Here is a 16,831-nt window from a genome sequence, read left to right on the forward strand (position 1 = left end):
AGAATACTTCAATTTTAGAACATTGTAAAGAATAAGGTTAAAAATAAAACTCATTCAACTGTTCTAAGTTTTATTCAACAATAATATTCTGACTTCTATCATTTTTAATTTGAGAACGCATTCTTTTAATTGCCAATCTTTCTCTATTACTCTTCTCGTGTCTGTAATAAAAGAACATTTAGTATTTGAAAAAATGATCAATACAAATAATATTTACCTTATCCGAATTCTATCAATCGTTTCTAAAGACGGAGCAGCTTCTACTTTTGTAGAGTTTCTTATCAAGGTCCTTATTTTCTCCAAGCAATCGGCCAAGTTCATTTGCTGATATCTTGTCAAGTCTGATCGAAATATCAAATAACCCTCTTTGGTTATTTGATTTTTACACTAAAAATCATAATTTTTAATCTCGTCCAAAGTTGTATTATCTACTACCTTTTCCAGTAATTTTGTTTTAATATCATTACTCAACCAAGTGACAGAATCCAATTTGAAACGGACTTCTGTTTTTGTGTTGACTTTATTTACATTTTGACCTCCAGGTCCAGAACTTCTGCTGTATGATATTTCCAATTCTTCTAATGGGATAAAGCCATTGAACTCCTTTTCAATTTCAGGGGCCTAAAATAATTAGTCGTTAAATAGTTAGTTTTTTCTAAGAACTTTTTTAATTTACCTTCGATACATGAGTCAAACGAAGACTGCTAGTGGGGTACAAGGTTTTCAAAGAAATCGCACTGGAAAATGAGTTTAATCTAATGGGATTCTGTAAAAGGTTCTGAACAGAGGGAATAAGTTGTAGTGATCTTTTAATTAGATTCATTTTTCTTAATAGATTTATTTGTAGTATTTAACCAATAAATTACATATGTCAATGACAGTTTTCCAGAGCATAGAATGAAAATTGGTGAAGGTTCAGTTCTGTGACCTCAATTTAAAAATTATGAAATAGAATTTCTGAAAAATTTCAGATTATGAGACATCTTCATCGCTCCCTTACAATAATTTAATTCCAGCTGCTCAATTGCTACAGTAAAAAGAAAATCAGAAGGAAAATTCACACAGAATGCAATATATGACGTGTAGGGAAAACTCTATAACGTGGACATAATTTTCTATTCTCATCATCTGTCAAAATCGTTTCATGAAGGAAATTGATGTTGCCATAAGTTACGAGTAAATATTAAAGATTATTTACTCTGTAAGATGACCGTGGAAGAAATTAAACAAACGATTTCAACGGAAGATAAAGGAAAAAATGTCCAAGAACCTCTTAAGCCATTCACGCTTGAAAGTGAGTTCTAATTTCTCAAATTAATTCCTTTTTAACATCTGGATATCCTTTTAGTTTTGAAATTGATCAAAGACTCTCAACAACAACACGGATTGAGACATGGGGATTATCAGAGGTATAGAGGTTACTGTTCGAGAAGAATTCGTAGACTACGTAAAGTTCTCAAGATACCTCAAGGAGACCGCAGACATTTTAAGAAAAGGGATGTTTCTGAAACGCATATAATCCATCCTAAAGCTGATGAAAGATATCTGCACATCTATCTGGTGTTAACTGAAAGGTGTTGGGCTTATGCTATGCAATTGAGACAAGAGTCAAATACAGAGCAAAGAAAAAAGTTTCATTTAGTACAAAAGCTAAGAAAAGCTTGTGTTTATGCCCTTCAACTGGAGGAGCTTTGCAAGGTTTTGTAAGGTCTTTCATTAAAATATGATATAATAAAAATGATTTTTTACAGTTGGAGAGGTGTGATGCTAGAACCAAACTAGAATCTCAGGCTTATGCGGCTTGGATTCAAGGTACTTTAGAATTTGAGTTGCATTTATGGATGAAAGCTACTGAAAATCTGAAGAAGGCTCAAGTTATATATGAAAAACTGGCTTCAACTCTTCCTGAAGATGATCAGTTGCCCTATAAACAAAGGGTTGAAGAAATAGCTCCCAGTCTAAGATATTGTGCCTATAATATTGGAGATGAAAAGGCTGTTGACCTGCTTGAACTCAAAAGTCAGGGAGTTTTAGAAAATTTCGAGACTCTAGTTGCTCAGACTAAAGAGAAAACCACTGAGGTTCTTCATGAAATTCAATGGTTTGGAGTGAAAGTTCCAGTTATAATCGAAAGAGTTCGTCTCTTCTTGATTGGGATAGAGGGGTTAGACGAATCTCTCAAGAAAGCTGAAGATGCACAGGCTAAAATAAAGATTCTTGAAGATCTTTTTATTGACCTTCGTGACATAATTTCATTAGCTAGAGAAGGTGCCCGTAATGAAAAAAGAAATCAGGTTCTACTTTCTTACTTGCTTTCTATTAGGGTTGAAAGAACTTCTCAAAGAAACTTGTTGTTAGTTCAGCAGACTAGAAGGGCCCAAGACTGTGTTCGTCTACTGGACATTATAATCCAGCAAACTAACGAACTTGCTCAGAATGATGACATTAAAAATGACGGGAAGGCTCAGAAATACTACAACGAGCAGATTAGTGCTTATAAAATTTTGAGGTTATTTTATCTTGCAAAGACGCAAATCGCTCAAAAAAAGTGGAGAGAAGCTGCGGCCCTATACGATCTTACAGAGAAGGCTTCAAAGTCGAAATTGCCTGCTACATGTTTTCCAGAGTTGGAAAAACTTCTGAATCATGTGAAAGAGAATGTAGAAATCGAAAAAGCAAAGGCACAAGCCAACTTTGTTTTGGAGAAAGAAGATGAAAATGTTACGATAGTTCCACAGAAAGTTTACAAGAGTAAGAAGCCTTTAATCGAGAGATTAGATGATTTCAGAGAAGAACCCCAATTGCTGACTAAGAACCCTAATTTAGTTAGTTTACCAACTAATATGGAACCGATACCAGTGAAACCGTTATTCTACGATTTGGCTCTTAATTTTGTAGAATTTCCTGATCTATCTGAAAAACTTGAGGGAACGCAGAAATCCAAACAAGCTGCAGGAATTTCTGGTTTTGTCAAGGGTCTTTGGGGTTGGGGCAAAAAATAATTGTTACAACAGATTGAAACATTTCTTCGATCATTATGTTGATGCTAAGAGAAATTTGCTAAAAAAAACTTGTTCACTTTTTTTATTTATCCCAAACACTTTCCTTACCAAGATGCATTCTTATTTTTATAGTTTGAAAAAATAAATACGTGTTCAATTCAAATGTATTTATTAAATATATAGGTAACTTCCAAAAAAATTCAAATTGGTTTTTTGTAAACAGTAATTTGGCTCCTCTGCTTTCAGGGTTGCCAATTGGCAAAAAGTTTTAAGGCAATGGCGAAGTTGAAAGAAATTTCAAAATTTTCAATAAAAAAAACTCATTTAAAATCAATTTGAATAGCATTTGACAGAAATTAATACAATATTAGATATTTCATTTTTCTTTGTTTACCCTACTGAAAACTTAGCGATTATTTATTCAACAGTCTATATATCGCAACTTTAAATGAATTAAATAAGCATATGAAATATTTTTGTAATAAGTGTAACCATGCATCTAATTTTTCAAATGCTTTTAAACGACGTAGATTATATTATTTGAAGATAGAGCCATATTCTTATTCAGCTTGTTCGACTCATTAAAATTCTTCATTGAGCATGTTGATATCTAATCGTGAAATTTCAAAGATGGATAAGTACAATATTCATAAGAATAACATTTCTATTGAAAACATAACCCGTTTTGAGAAAATCAGTTTGAATTACCGCCATCCTAGGGAATTCAAGTTTGGGTTGGCAATAACGTAAGATGGCGTCTGAGAAACCCGGGAGCGTTGAACAAGGTAATGGTTTTATTCTAATATTCTATTAAATTAATCCAAAATTAGTAAATTTAAAGAATCCTAGAACTTTTTGGACCATTTTCCATTCAATGAAGCAGCTTCAAAGATGTATCACTTGTTATTAAGAATAATGTATAAATATTATCAACCCAAAATTCTTCATTCGACTTGGCTGTCAATTTATAATTGATTTTTCGATTCTATTTCAGAGCAAGCTCATGTTCTGAAGGAACTAGAAGCTAGTTTGTATAGCATGGAAATTTTAGATCGTGCTTCACCTGAATTATGGCCTGAAAAAAGTGAGTTTTAATGATCTAAATACTAAAATCCAACTCGAAATTTGTCTAGTTCCAGGAATGTCCGAGTATGTGAACGGTCTTACTCCAGTCAGGACAACAAAACTTCCATATTCGAAGGAAATGAATCAAGAGGATCAAAATTATATGCACCGTGAGTTTGATCATTTCTGTGCTGCATGCAGATTTAAAAAAGTGGTTTTTCATTTCAGAATTGGCGTCTTTGCCAACTGCAGAACTAATAACAAAGGTGAAGCAATTGCATGATATTGCTTATCAGCTGGGTGTAGAAGAGAAGAATGAAGTTACTAGAGGAAAATATCTAAATTTGTTCAATAAGAAACGGTCAAAAAGTTGAATCAGAAATTAAGAAATGATTCTACAGATGACTGGAATGAATACAATTATGAGATACTCAGTTTCATATTTGAAATCGTAAAAATTGTTCACGAGTGGATTCAGAAATGGACAATACTATGACTCTTGTGAATGTTTGTAAGTTTAGGATTTTTCAAATCAACTTTTGTTATCATTGTTCTTCCATTTTTCTTACCAAAGCTCTTTTCAACTATCCACTTCAAATAATTTATGAAACTGTTGTTCTCGTTCAAACTCAAATGAATGGTGATATTAACATAGGCTTAAATTCTTATAAATTGAGTCCTTTGAGAGGTTTATATTTATGTTATTTAATAATTAGATTTGGACTTTCTATTCTATTCTGATTGTAGTGATACTCATATAATAAAATTTATTCAAACAAGTTGTAAAATTATTCTCAAGTTTAATTATCAATTCTTTATTTTTATTCATAGACATAATAAATAGTCTTAAGGTTTTTTTTTATTGTTATGATTTTTGTCTAATGCATTAAAACTCATTTTTATCCTTAGTGAAGTGTCACAAATTCCTCCGATATGTAGAATTTTGTGTGCTCAATCCCTATTTGCAATCAGTTCTTTGCTAGAAGATCCCAAAACAAATAGTTTGAAATTTGCTTCGAAATTTTATATCAAAATGAAAAATTTTAGTCAGTAGGAGCTATCTATCTGCGTTTTAATAAACTAATTATTCCCGCGGCCTAACTCTGATAGAATCCTGTGATGTGTACCTCCTCGTCCTATTCGGGTTTGAACATAGACCTAGGTCTATGGGTTTGAACTATTCTTCCTAGATGACACAGTTTTTTCATACTCCTTGAATAAATCCAAACTATGAACTATGATTAGCAGTTTTTATTACTCATTTATGTTTTATTTATTATGGATAAACTTTTTAGGAGTATTCTGTGTAATAAGTAGCGGTCAATCCTAGCTTTTAAATATTTTTCTATGACATAAACGTCAGAATTAGTTTCAAGGTTAACCCTTGATATCTTGTGCAATTTTTGGATTTCCGATTTCCTTGTCAAAATATAATTAAATTAAACGCATTTGAAAATGGGAAACGCCAATCAAAAAGTAGAAGCTGCGGCTCCAGTAAAGGAAATAACAAATCAAACTCAACTAAATGACGAACAACCAAAAAAACTCAAACCTTGCTGTGCTTGCCCCGAAACTAAAAGAGTAAGAGATGCTTGGTAAGTAATTGAACATTCACCCTATTATGATCAAGCTAAGCACATAATTTATTTCATATTTTCTTTTCAGTATCATTGAAAATGGAGAGGAGAATTGTAGACATTTAATCGAAGCTCACAAAGAGTGCATGCGCAAGGCAGGTTTCAATATATGAACTGGTGTTCTCTTGATTGTAGATTTGTATATAATGTTTTCTCATTAATTGGAATGATTTGTTAATTTATTATTGATAATAAACTTAGACTACATTCAATTCTTGAATATATGAATTGTTTCTTCAATAGAAACTTTTATTCATCAATTGTTCTCTGTTGCTTAAAGAATGGATACTTTTCTTAATTGGATTTTAGATTTCAATTATCTTCTTCTTTGTGAGTACCTGTTGAATTTCCTTTACTAAATGATTATCTTCGCCAGTAAAACTATTATAAGAACTGATTTTTTGTTGGTGTGGGTATTAAAAGTAATATTAATACTTCAGCAAAAATATTTTATTATGAAAATATGTCAGGGAAATGATTGTACCTTGTACAATCGAATATAACTCTTAATCAGCTCACATAGTCTTACTTTCTCATTAAGTCATAATAATTGGCCACTAATATGTTGATACAAACCATTGTTATCAATTTTCCTCAATGAATTTTAAACAAATCCATATTTTTGTCCAACTCAATAGAAATAATATCTGTTACTCTGAGAGTAGCACTTTTAGCAGTTCTGGGAAATGGTGTTACCAGTTCATCTACTATAATATATTCAGTATCCATATCAATAGCCTTGATAACGCAGGTTATATTCGTGTTATCATACATTCTAATGTTACATTTTGGTTTACTGGCTAAAAAAAAACATTTTAATTGCTTATTCCTATAATATTCATTATTTTAGTCAACTTACCGCATAATGCAGAAATAAAATGTATGAATCTACTTCTCAAGAAAGCTCTACATTCTTGTTCCTCATTAGATATTTCCATGTTTATTTTCGTTTGGGAATATAAATTCCATCAACAATATACCCTAATGTTTTCAATTTTTTTATTGTTGTATCAAGAAAAGAAAGGTTATGACTCGAAACCATAGACTTAATTTGGTTGCATAGACCTAATATCAAATTGATATTAGGTCTATGTTTGTTTGTAGGTCTATGTTGAATCTCTATGTCAAATACTAGAGAACATTATTTGATATGAGGAATATTACAATCTTTAAAAGTTGAATATGAGATTACCTCATGCCACAAAGCTTTTTTTTTCAAAAATATATAATAACTTACCTAAGTATGAATTGGCTTGTAAAATTCATCCGAATTTTAAACTCGGTGTATCCACTGATTAGATTTTGTTAAGATTGGCCATAACAACTTTTTAATCATTCTGAATGACACTATAATTCGAAATGGCAACAAGACCAGCTCTGAAAGACGCTGTTTATTATAGGGTCAAGAAGGTAAAAGGGCATAAATGTGCGCTAGTCTGTGAAGCTGAGCCTATAGCTAAGTACATAAAATCCGGCTGTTGTATTCCTTTGAGAAGAGCATTCAGAAAATCACTTATAATCAGCCCTAGAGATCCAAGGACCCATTCATATGCGAAATCTTTGAATAGAATCAAAATAGAACAGACCAGGCACTTGGAGCATTATTATTTCATGATACACCCATTCAGCGATTTTCAGTGAGTTTTGTTATGCTATCCGTTCTCCTTTTCGATCTTCAAGTTGCCATTTTATAGTTTTATTTGGCAAACTATGATGAGCATTGTACACTTCATCATTTTGATATTTTTCCCGATATATTCTTTGGGTGATGTTAATATCAAACGTTTGAATGCAAGTAATGGAATATTCATTTTCATTTTGATATTGGACTTATTTTGCTGGGTGAATATTTTTATGTGCTTCTTCATTGGATATTATAAAAAAAGCACTGACAAAATAATTTTAAAACCCCGTCAAGTAATACTGTGAGTATTGTGAATTAATAAGGGTCAAACTATTGAAACAGAGTTATTACTTTTTCAGGAGATACTTATGCACACACTTCTTTTTCGATTTGGTATCTACCTTCAACTACAATCTGCTTTTTGGTTACACAGGATTTTGTAAACCTCTTTGGTTCACCAGATATCAGTGGTCATTGAAATTGATTCGTCTAGTAACGATTAGCGAACATCTAGATAACATGCAGTTGGTAGGTGAAGTTCTTACAAGAAAAAAGTCTCCATTCTAATGTTATTGGGTATGAGAAATCCACAGTTTTCCAAGGGAACTACCAACTATATAAATTAACAGCTTCTATTGAACTACTCAGTTCAATTAGTTGATCTACCTGAACATTGATCTACCTTTTGAACATAGAATATTATTTATTCTAAGGATCTTCTGATTCTTTCGATCTACTGTGCGATTAGGACTACTAATTAATTTCAACAAAAATCGATCAACTAATGCTGAAAATTCTGCTTGCAGAGATTGGAATTGCCGGATTTCCTTTACAGAAGCGTGAAGTACGCGTTATTCTCAATAGTTATTATATTGTGGCTGATTTTTATTGACTACTCCTTCGATTACTATTATGAAAGGCAAATAACTGTGATTCCCCTGGAACACAAATTTTTCCTAGCAGCTGATAATATCCTGCGACGACTATTCTTGGTGGATATCTACAAAGGCTTGTATAAATATATCAGATCCCCGGATTTGTATGTTTGCTGTTTTTCACTGCAGTGTGCCAAAATTTTCGAAATATGGTTGTTGGGTAAGAAAAATTTTATACAAATTGAAGTTTTGAATGTGTGCGTTGATTGATTTTATTATTGTCTCAACAAGTACACAGAAATTAAACTTTTAATCATATGATATATTTACACACTTTTGTTGTGTAGCACAATATATGTAGCTTGGCTTAGAATTGTTTAATTACTGCTTAATCTTACGCATTAACCAACTCATTAAATTAAATTTGGAGGATTTCCCAGGCTTACAAAAAAGAATTAGTTTTATCTGCCACATTGATAACCTGTTACTTCAAAACAGAACGATTAGAAAGTCCAACGTTGATAAAATTGACGACCACAATTATGCGTTTACCATAAATATAACTAGCAATTTCCGTTTTTATCTATAAACATTCCAACGTCTTATGAGTGACGGTGACACAATGGTGGACATCGTATGTTACCGAGTGTTAGCGGTACTTCTAGTGTTGACATTATGTCATTCGGCCAAGCTTCCTTGTGATAATGGCAAGGACCCAGATGACGATTCAAAATCGAGCGGTTCTAGTAACGATTTTGACCGCCTCATTCTAGCACAACTCTGGCCTGTTACAGAATGCATCAACTGGAGGGCGAGAGATCCAAAGAATATGTGTAATTTGCCAAAAAACAAGAACGCCTTCACCGTACACGGTCTGTGGCCTTCGAAATCTGGCACATTAGGTCCTAAATTTTGTAAAACAGACCTGCAATACTCTCCCAACACTCTAAATCCAATCATCACCGATATGAACGAAAGATGGACCGACATCCACGCTGTTAAAGGCAGGAGCACCTTTTGGGAGCACGAATGGAAGAAACATGGTACTTGCGCTCAAACCCTGAAGCCTTTGAAGGGGGTGCTCAACTATTTCCAAGAAACTTTACGGCTTCAAAATCAGTACGACATTTCCCAAGCCTTGAGAGATAGGAGGATAACACCTGGTGGATCTTACAAGTTAGGAGATATTTATGATGCCCTTATCGCCAAATTCAAAGCTACCCCCTGGATAACCCTTAGCCTCAGCAAATCGAATGGTAAACAACTACTCAACGAGATAAGACTATGCTTCAACAAAGCCCTCAAACTCATAGATTGCAGGAGGATTTGCAATGAAAACCTGGAAGTTGACGTCCATTTCTTGAAGGAAGTACCGTAGATAGTTTTTGACAGACCACCCAAGCCAACCAAGTCAATGGAAATTACAGAATTCTGTCTTTGACAGCTCTGCGGGGATCTCTAACACTTACCGTAAACTCCCCAATCTCAGATATTCTGTTATCTACAACGTTTTGTTACTCTTCAAAATAAAAAGTACCTGAAATAGTACCAGTTGAACAATCGGTATATTCGAAAAAGCTATCCAGCTAACCGATTCATGTCCAAACTTATTCCATATCCAGTTTAATGTTCATTCCTTTTTCACCTTTACATACCAAAAAGCTTTGGACACATTAAAAAACTCCCACCTATTCATTATGTATTATATACTAATAATTATTCCATACAGCCAAAATATGCCAAATACTTGCGAGTTACACAATGGTTACCCTAAGATACCAGACCTTAATACATCAAATCAAGGCTTATATTCGTTTCAAAGACCTCCCAAAGAAAATGAGTAAAAGGATATACAGTTATATAAATTTTCGATTCCAATATTGCATTTTCAACGAAAAAACCCTGATGGAAAACCTCTGTTTGACACTGAAGAAAGTGAGTTCAACACACTTAGGTCTAACTCTATTTTAAACGCAAATTTTATTATGAATTTATAAAAGGGCTAAAGAATTACGGGACTATAGGTATTGTCCTGCACAATGAAATTTTAAAGGTTGGTCACATTTGATTCATTTGACCTAAAGTAGTTCATTTAAACTTTTCCCAAGTTAAGAGTTGTTATATTTAAATTATATTGTTGAATGTGAATGATTGATTTTCCATTAAATTATTTCAAGCAAATACTATGGCATACTTGTCAAAATCTTGTAACGAAAGTAGAAACATTCAAAGAACTACCACCAGCCGTTCTCATGAAGTTGGTCACCATGATAAAACCCGAGATATATCTGCCTAATGATGTGGTGGTTCAAGCAGGAGAAGTTGGAAGTGAAATGTTTTTTATATACGTAGGAGTGCTGGCAGTTTTCACTGAATCTGGTAAAGAGGTATGAAACGTAAAAGTGTCGAATATCTGGTACTCCATACTGATTTAATAATTTCAGATTTGTCATTTGTCCGATGGTAGTCACTTTGGAGAAATAGCCATGTTGTTGAGCGAGTTCAGAGTAGCAAGTGTAGTAGCTATTGACTTTTGCGAGTTGTATCGATTGACAAAGAAGGATTTCAACGAAGCTATAGAGCCATATCCTAACGTGAAAGAAAAGATATTGAAAGCAGCTCAAGAACGCTATCGAGAAACCAAGAATATTGGGTCTGCGAAGTCATAATTTTTCCAATGTTCAAATTTCAGAAGAGCAACCAGAGCGTTATAAGCTCATACTTAATAAGGAGAATATTTTTGTTATGTTTATTAAACCAATAAAATATCGAATTTTTGTATAATTTAGTCTAGTTCTATTTTATTGTCACTCTATAAGAGATTCCTTGTGAAATTTTCAATGTTTTCCGAAGTTACGTGAATACAGAATTCCTTAGTACAAAAAAATATATAAATTAATATTGCATTGAAATGAAAAGAAACTACTTTGAATTTCAGATTCCACAATTTTTATCACTCACTGTAAATGCAAAAATAACAAAATATAATTTTCAATATTCAACGGTGCTTATCACAATTATCACTCTTCAAATTGAACTCATTTGCAATGGGTAATTGTGTATAACGAAGTATTAAATCTACTACCTCCTTCTTTTCGACAACCTCCAAGCATAATCGTCCAAATTCTGAATATAGCTGATCTTCTTCTTACCCCAAGTCAACCATAGAAATCCAATGATAGCGCAAACAAATATTTCTACATAGAATCCATCCAGAACTGTTTGACAAGCCCCGCCTCCAGTCAAACACAGCTGAAATAACCTCAAAGTTAGTTCTATGACATCAAATATCAGTTGAACTTCACAAACCTCTTTTTCGGTTGGGTCCCTGCAAGTATTATCCATTTGGTCTGTTCCTCCCACACATTGTTTCCATGTTAAGGGGTCCACGAAATATAAAGCCAACAGAGAGGGCCAATTGCCCCCTAAATTGGCCAAAGTGTTCAGCAGTGTCATATAAGTACCGCCAACAGAAGAATCGCTGACCTTTGCAAAGAATGCCATCACCGAAACGAACATGCAATATACGCATACCTAAAAACAATACAATATTTCACTGAAGCTAGGTTAAATGATTTATGGTTAGGTTAGGTACACCTAAAAATATCTCACCTGATGTATCACGTAACAAATCAACACAAAAGCCACATAAAGAATTGGCAATCCCTGAGAAGCGTCCGGTACAAAAGTTGGTGTTATCCAAACTAAAAATGCTGCTACAAATCCAAACATCAATCTATAAGGCATCGCTTTCACATATATATCGAGTGGTCGAGGACCTGGAACAAATTAGTGAATTTTTATAGAGAAATGCAATCATTTTTGTCCCTTTCCAGTTCGGACCATAGAATACTAATAAATCATGAGATTTTTTGATTAATTTTCATGTCAAACATATAAAAAGCGATATGTCAGAAATAATAAAGAAATACGAAAATATTTTTAAAATTTTGCACCAAGATCATTCTTATTTTTTAGCCAGTCCAAGAGAATGTAATTCAAAAACAAATCTTAAAAAAGAAAAATATATTCCAAGGATTTTTCTAGAGTATTTAATTCTATTTAGAGAATTTAAACGAATTACTTTTGACTTGCATTTTTTTAGAGAGGATCGTTTAGCTGCTTTAAAAATAAAAAAATTCTTGTGTTCCGCAAGAGACAAGAGGATATACAATAAAATAAAATCAACACTGTTTGAATTTGTTCGTAAAAATCCTATATGGATTCTCAAGAGATTGGACTACATGTGTTATACACTTTTTGAAAAAAATAATTATGAACTTGTTTTTAGGTAAGTCTTAACGCAGTGAAACGTAGTTTTAATGACTCATATATCTTTTTTTGCAGATTGGCGGGGGAATCATTTCCCCCTCATATAGTTTACAAAGTATTTAACCGTTTTTATGCAATTAGTTCATTGAATTCTTCCATGTTGAACTCGAAATTAAAAATTCACAGCAATAACACGAAAAAAACATTGAAATCATGTGGCTATCAAAACATATATAACGAATGGAAAGTTTGTTATGTTTATAAAAGAGAAAAAAAGGAATTAAAAGATCTAAGACTGAAAAAGAATAAGAGTTCAAAAACGTGGATATCTGAAAAATATGGACCTTGAATATAAATGCAAGGAAATTTTATAATATTTCACCTTTATTTGTACGAAAAACACACTATATTTGATGTTTTATTTCTATTATTATCATCATCAAATAAAAGTTCAATTGAAACTGTTACCTACTTCTCTAAATTTTTTAATATGAGTATCTACCTGAGGTATATTTTGCTATCACCAAGGGCAGTGCAATTTGTACAGGAATCAAGGGTACTGCAAGTAGACCAAGCCTTTCTTTAGGTATACCAGCTTCAACTAATTTCAAGGACATAACACTGTCAGTAGCAGAAAAGCCAATCTAAAAAGAACTTAACAATTCAGAAACTTATAAGTACACATAATTCGAGAGTATAGGTGGACAAACCAATGAAAATACTCACTTTACTAGTCAATAATATAATACTTAATATTTGCACCGATTTAAGGCCTAATATTTCCTTTAGAGACTTGTAGGCAGTGTTGATATCTGTATTGTGTATGATTTCTCGGTCACCATCTTTAGGTTCCTCTTCTTTTTTTAAAATTGCGACAAGAGTAGTTGTTATCAAAAATAGCCAACCCCAAAAAGATAGGAATCCGGCTAAGGATATAATACCTAAAAGAGGATTTATAATTATGTTGCCTTATATGTTCGTTAACAATAAAACATACCCTCATCCTTAGGTTCCCATCTCAGGTACATATTACAAAAACTACTTGATTCTAATGCCATAAATAAAACATAGCTCAAGAAAAATCCTGCCGTTTGGCCTACACTATTGCACGCTGAAGAATGCCCACGATTATCTTTTTTGAGCATTGTCAAAGCCCAGCCATCCACTGCAATATCTTGAGTTGCGGCAAGAAAATTGAGAATGAAAAATGTTAATGTTAGTAACTCAATGTTCGGAGTTTCTCCTATCCAATTATCTACATGATGACTTAAGAATATCATAAATGTTCCTAATAAATACTGTGTTGGTATTAGCCACGTTTTTCTTCTTCCAATCTTTTTGGAAAAGATGCAATCCACAAGGGGCGCCCATAATAATTTTATACTGAACGGCCATGTTACAAAACTAAATTCTGCCTGGAAATATCGCATTAGAATGTTTCAAAAATTATGAAGCATATATAAACCTACTTGTTGTTTATAACTTATTCCACGATTTTGCAAAATCATAGGCAAAGCAGCACTTAAACCCAAAGGAATTCCTTGGAGGGTGTAGAGGAAAAACAATAAGGCAATATTTTTCTCATCTCCCTTCATATTGAAGTGAACTGTTGATAATGCCGCAAACTTTTTATTATCCTTGATTTCAGAGGATTTTTTATTAGTTTTCCTTTCCATGTCGGCGTAGTCGTTTAAGGACACGTCAGTAGTTTATTCCAAACAGTTGGAATGTGTAACTTTCCACCAAGCTGAATTTTACATAATATTTCCAGGAGATATCAATTCTTTGAATGTTGGGAAGGTTTAATTCTACTGAAATATATAGGAATATTCAGTTTTAAAAGGATTCCAGTAAACCTTATTATTGAGGTTATTTGTAAACACTTCCCTGTCAACTTGAAAATAAAGGAACAAAGTAACTGTAGATTTCTATGGTCATAGTAGTTCATATGTACTGTAGTTCCAAAAATTTAAATATTTATTTGAATTCAAGGTTGATTATTTGAAAACGATTAAGCTATTTTAAGATCGCGGAATTTTTCTGATAAGAAATTCTCAAAATTTTGTATGGATTGATTTATTCTGTTATATTCTTACTTATAAGATTAAGTTTCATTGCATTGTGGTAAGTATTAAATAGTTTCATGCAAAAATATGTAAATTTATAGCAAACTATTTTGTTTTGGTAAAAGTGAACATTCCATTTGGAATGTTTCATTCTCAAAATGATTTGGGAAGGAAGAATTCGTTAGATAATCAATAAATAATTTATTTGTCGAGGAAATAAATACATCAACTTTACAGAATATCTTCAGATATCATGCATTCAAACATTTTGAGAATTATTTACATTGTTGGAATGAATATAAATACATAAAATCAGATTCTACATTATAAATTATAATTCTGTTCAATGATTCATTTCATAACTATATTTACACGGCTGCCATTAAGTATAGTAATTGCATAATCGACTTGGTTAATCATTATTGCAGCATAAATTGATGAAAAGGAACATAAATCACCACTCATCAATTTTTCATTAAGTGTTTGAAAAACGAAGAATATGGTATGGCTAAATGTAGCAAGTAATTAAAATTCTGGATGATAATAACAATAATGATCGTCTTATTGTCTATAAAACGCATGACTTTGTAGAAGAAACAGAAACTCCACATTTACGAAGGCCTCCATTCTAACGACTTATATTTTTTGGAAAAATGACTTGGTGTTTAAGTTTACCATATTTTTCATCTCTTGCCATTTTTCAAAATGATATTGCTGATGTGTTCTCTTCTCATGCCAGTCATGATTGTCAATTCAGCTTTCATTTCAGTCAACATAGTAATACTAAAAAAAAATAACATAATCCACATGACTCGTTACAAAATTACACATTTGAAACTTATCATTCCGATATATCAACACATTTATTAAATGCGACAAGGCACCACAAGTACTTATTCGATTAATTTGTTCTAACAATCTAACTATAATTATCAAACTCATTTAAATTATCTAGATATCTTAGCGAATAACTTCATCGTCATTGAACAGAATTTTTCTGGTAAAATTAGTTATCCTAGCTAGTAAGAACGTTTTCGTACGTTCTAAGAAGCAAAGTTTCACAGCTGAGAATTGTTATTTCGTCCTTTAATCATTCAACAGGATCTGGTCTTATCGACCAACTTAATCAACCTTCACTTTGATGTTCTCAAAATATCCGCAATAAAGTTTGTTAAGTGATTTGAAGACGGGATACCTCTGGATAAATCTATAAACAGTTTATAAATACATCCTGGAAGAGTGAAAATTCTTATTCTTTGTCATCTTCATCAACAGAGAAATGGGTAAAACGGTTAGTGGATTTTAAAAATTTGAAGCCATAGTCAAGTAGCTGCTGGGTCCAAATTTATCTTAAAACTTCTTTAGGGGGGGGGGATTCAAGTACAACAAAGATCCCTTCGAAATGATTTGAACAGTAGTTCATTTACTCGAGAATAAAAAATAGTAGTTCAATTGCTCCCGAATAAAAAATAAAATAAAAGGGATGGGATTTGACTGACGTTTGAAACGACAGCGATTATATTAAAAACTCTCAAATAGCCAACAAAAAAAAAAAAAAAACAACAATAAATAGAAATGGTTTAGTGGTCCTAGGGACAGGGGGTTTTTTCGTAAGAACATCGAAATGAAGATTTACAACATCACCGACTCCTAGAATAGACCGGTCTACAACATCCGAACGTTAGGTCATCGAGCTGAACAACTTTGGTTCCAGAATACTTCAGTGGTGTCCCTGATGTCGGTATGTATATGGTACCGACCAGTCTTTGGTATTATAACGAATACAGATATTCCTCCAAGTAGGCTGTCAAAGACTTTGGCAGCTCGAGCTGCGCGTGCGGCGGCGACAGGAACGCCACCCGCGGTCTGGTTGACAGTTGCAGCTCCTTGTTGATGGCCAGCCTCGCCAGGTGCTTAAGCGATGGAGGAGTGGGACCCTTCCTGAACGGCTTCTTCAGCTCGATCGGCGAGTACCATTTTCCCGTGTAGTCCACCCAGACCTGGCTGTTGTTCTTGCACACCTTGCTCTGGTTCACGTAGTGCTCCACCAGCGCCAGGACGCACGGGAACATCGGCATGGCCGACAAGAGATGGGGCTGTGCGTCGAGACGAAAGTAGCCCTGCTGATAGTAGAGGCGTACCGACGTAGGGCCCCTTTCGGTCTGGACGCTCAGGGAGAATAGGAATCGCGGATCCGAGGAGTTGCGCACCAGGAACGTGCCCACCTCGGTGTCTTTAAGGAGCTCGTGGCTCTGCTGATATGTGATGCCCTCGTAAAACCTGAAAGCAG

At 33.4% G+C, this 16,831-nt stretch overlaps 10 protein-coding genes across 15 annotated transcripts in view; 6 read left to right on the plus strand and 4 right to left on the minus strand.

Annotated features, from left to right (window-relative positions):
• Positions 1-56: 56 nt before the first annotated feature.
• On the minus strand, positions 57-881 carry LOC123681789 (peptidyl-tRNA hydrolase ICT1, mitochondrial). Its single transcript, XM_045620081.1, has 4 exons — positions 677-881; positions 436-621; positions 218-387; positions 57-161 (listed from the first exon to the last, which is right to left on the minus strand). Exons 1-4 carry the CDS (start codon positions 821-823, stop codon positions 71-73), a joined length of 594 nt encoding a protein of 197 aa, XP_045476037.1. The 5' UTR covers positions 824-881; the 3' UTR covers positions 57-70.
• A 232-nt stretch (positions 882-1,113) lies between these two features.
• LOC123681790 (signal recognition particle subunit SRP68) lies at positions 1,114-3,073 on the plus strand. Its single transcript, XM_045620082.1, has 3 exons — positions 1,114-1,294; positions 1,349-1,698; positions 1,752-3,073. Exons 1-3 carry the CDS (start codon positions 1,207-1,209, stop codon positions 3,000-3,002), a joined length of 1,689 nt encoding a protein of 562 aa, XP_045476038.1. The 5' UTR covers positions 1,114-1,206; the 3' UTR covers positions 3,003-3,073.
• Positions 3,074-3,671: 598 nt separating this feature from the next.
• Positions 3,672-4,846, plus strand: LOC123681802 (protein lin-52 homolog). Its single transcript, XM_045620098.1, has 4 exons — positions 3,672-3,787; positions 3,997-4,086; positions 4,136-4,237; positions 4,296-4,846. The coding sequence occupies exons 1-4, from the start codon at positions 3,754-3,756 to the stop codon at positions 4,439-4,441; spliced, it is 372 nt and encodes a 123-aa protein (XP_045476054.1). The 5' UTR covers positions 3,672-3,753; the 3' UTR covers positions 4,442-4,846.
• Positions 4,847-5,418: 572 nt separating this feature from the next.
• On the plus strand, positions 5,419-5,916 carry LOC123681804 (cytochrome c oxidase copper chaperone). Its single transcript, XM_045620101.1, has 2 exons — positions 5,419-5,662; positions 5,733-5,916. Exons 1-2 carry the CDS (start codon positions 5,523-5,525, stop codon positions 5,815-5,817), a joined length of 225 nt encoding a protein of 74 aa, XP_045476057.1. The 5' UTR covers positions 5,419-5,522; the 3' UTR covers positions 5,818-5,916.
• A 223-nt stretch (positions 5,917-6,139) lies between these two features.
• Positions 6,140-6,751, minus strand: LOC123681803. The gene is made up of 2 exons (XM_045620099.1): positions 6,564-6,751; positions 6,140-6,504 (listed from the first exon to the last, which is right to left on the minus strand). The coding sequence occupies exons 1-2, from the start codon at positions 6,640-6,642 to the stop codon at positions 6,299-6,301; spliced, it is 285 nt and encodes a 94-aa protein (XP_045476055.1). The 5' UTR covers positions 6,643-6,751; the 3' UTR covers positions 6,140-6,298.
• Positions 6,752-6,914: 163 nt separating this feature from the next.
• LOC123681792 (potassium/sodium hyperpolarization-activated cyclic nucleotide-gated channel 3-like) lies at positions 6,915-10,987 on the plus strand. The gene is made up of 7 exons (XM_045620084.1): positions 6,915-7,341; positions 7,399-7,629; positions 7,688-7,856; positions 8,135-8,423; positions 9,933-10,138; positions 10,381-10,590; positions 10,648-10,987. Exons 1-7 carry the CDS (start codon positions 7,064-7,066, stop codon positions 10,870-10,872), a joined length of 1,608 nt encoding a protein of 535 aa, XP_045476040.1. The 5' UTR covers positions 6,915-7,063; the 3' UTR covers positions 10,873-10,987.
• LOC123681799 (ribonuclease T2-like) lies at positions 8,566-9,751 on the plus strand. Its single transcript, XM_045620096.1, has one exon. The coding sequence runs from the start codon at positions 8,808-8,810 to the stop codon at positions 9,579-9,581; it is 774 nt and encodes a 257-aa protein (XP_045476052.1). The 5' UTR covers positions 8,566-8,807; the 3' UTR covers positions 9,582-9,751.
• Positions 10,988-11,135: 148 nt separating the features above from the next.
• Positions 11,136-14,380, minus strand: LOC123681794 (acetyl-coenzyme A transporter 1). The gene is made up of 7 exons (XM_045620086.1): positions 13,945-14,380; positions 13,473-13,890; positions 13,202-13,416; positions 12,978-13,119; positions 11,816-11,982; positions 11,513-11,737; positions 11,136-11,455 (listed from the first exon to the last, which is right to left on the minus strand). Exons 1-7 carry the CDS (start codon positions 14,149-14,151, stop codon positions 11,285-11,287), a joined length of 1,545 nt encoding a protein of 514 aa, XP_045476042.1. The 5' UTR covers positions 14,152-14,380; the 3' UTR covers positions 11,136-11,284.
• On the plus strand, positions 12,084-12,944 carry LOC123681801. Its single transcript, XM_045620097.1, has 3 exons — positions 12,084-12,251; positions 12,309-12,494; positions 12,551-12,944. The coding sequence occupies exons 1-3, from the start codon at positions 12,112-12,114 to the stop codon at positions 12,822-12,824; spliced, it is 600 nt and encodes a 199-aa protein (XP_045476053.1). The 5' UTR covers positions 12,084-12,111; the 3' UTR covers positions 12,825-12,944.
• Positions 14,381-14,727: 347 nt separating the features above from the next.
• The window catches only part of LOC123681797 (suppressor of cytokine signaling 2-like), a 35,504-nt gene continuing 33,400 nt past the window's right edge, over positions 14,728-16,831 (minus strand). For all 6 annotated transcript variants that reach the window (XM_045620091.1, XM_045620094.1, XM_045620089.1 and 3 more), the window contains one exon: positions 14,728-16,821. In XM_045620091.1, the coding sequence (XP_045476047.1) occupies positions 16,314-16,821 (508 nt within the window). In that variant the 3' untranslated portion in view covers positions 14,728-16,313. The remainder of the gene's footprint in view (positions 16,822-16,831) is intronic.

Source organism: Harmonia axyridis, chromosome 6 (assembly GCF_914767665.1).
Source record: "Harmonia axyridis chromosome 6, icHarAxyr1.1, whole genome shotgun sequence".
Lineage (NCBI taxonomy): Eukaryota > Metazoa > Arthropoda > Insecta > Coleoptera > Coccinellidae > Harmonia > Harmonia axyridis.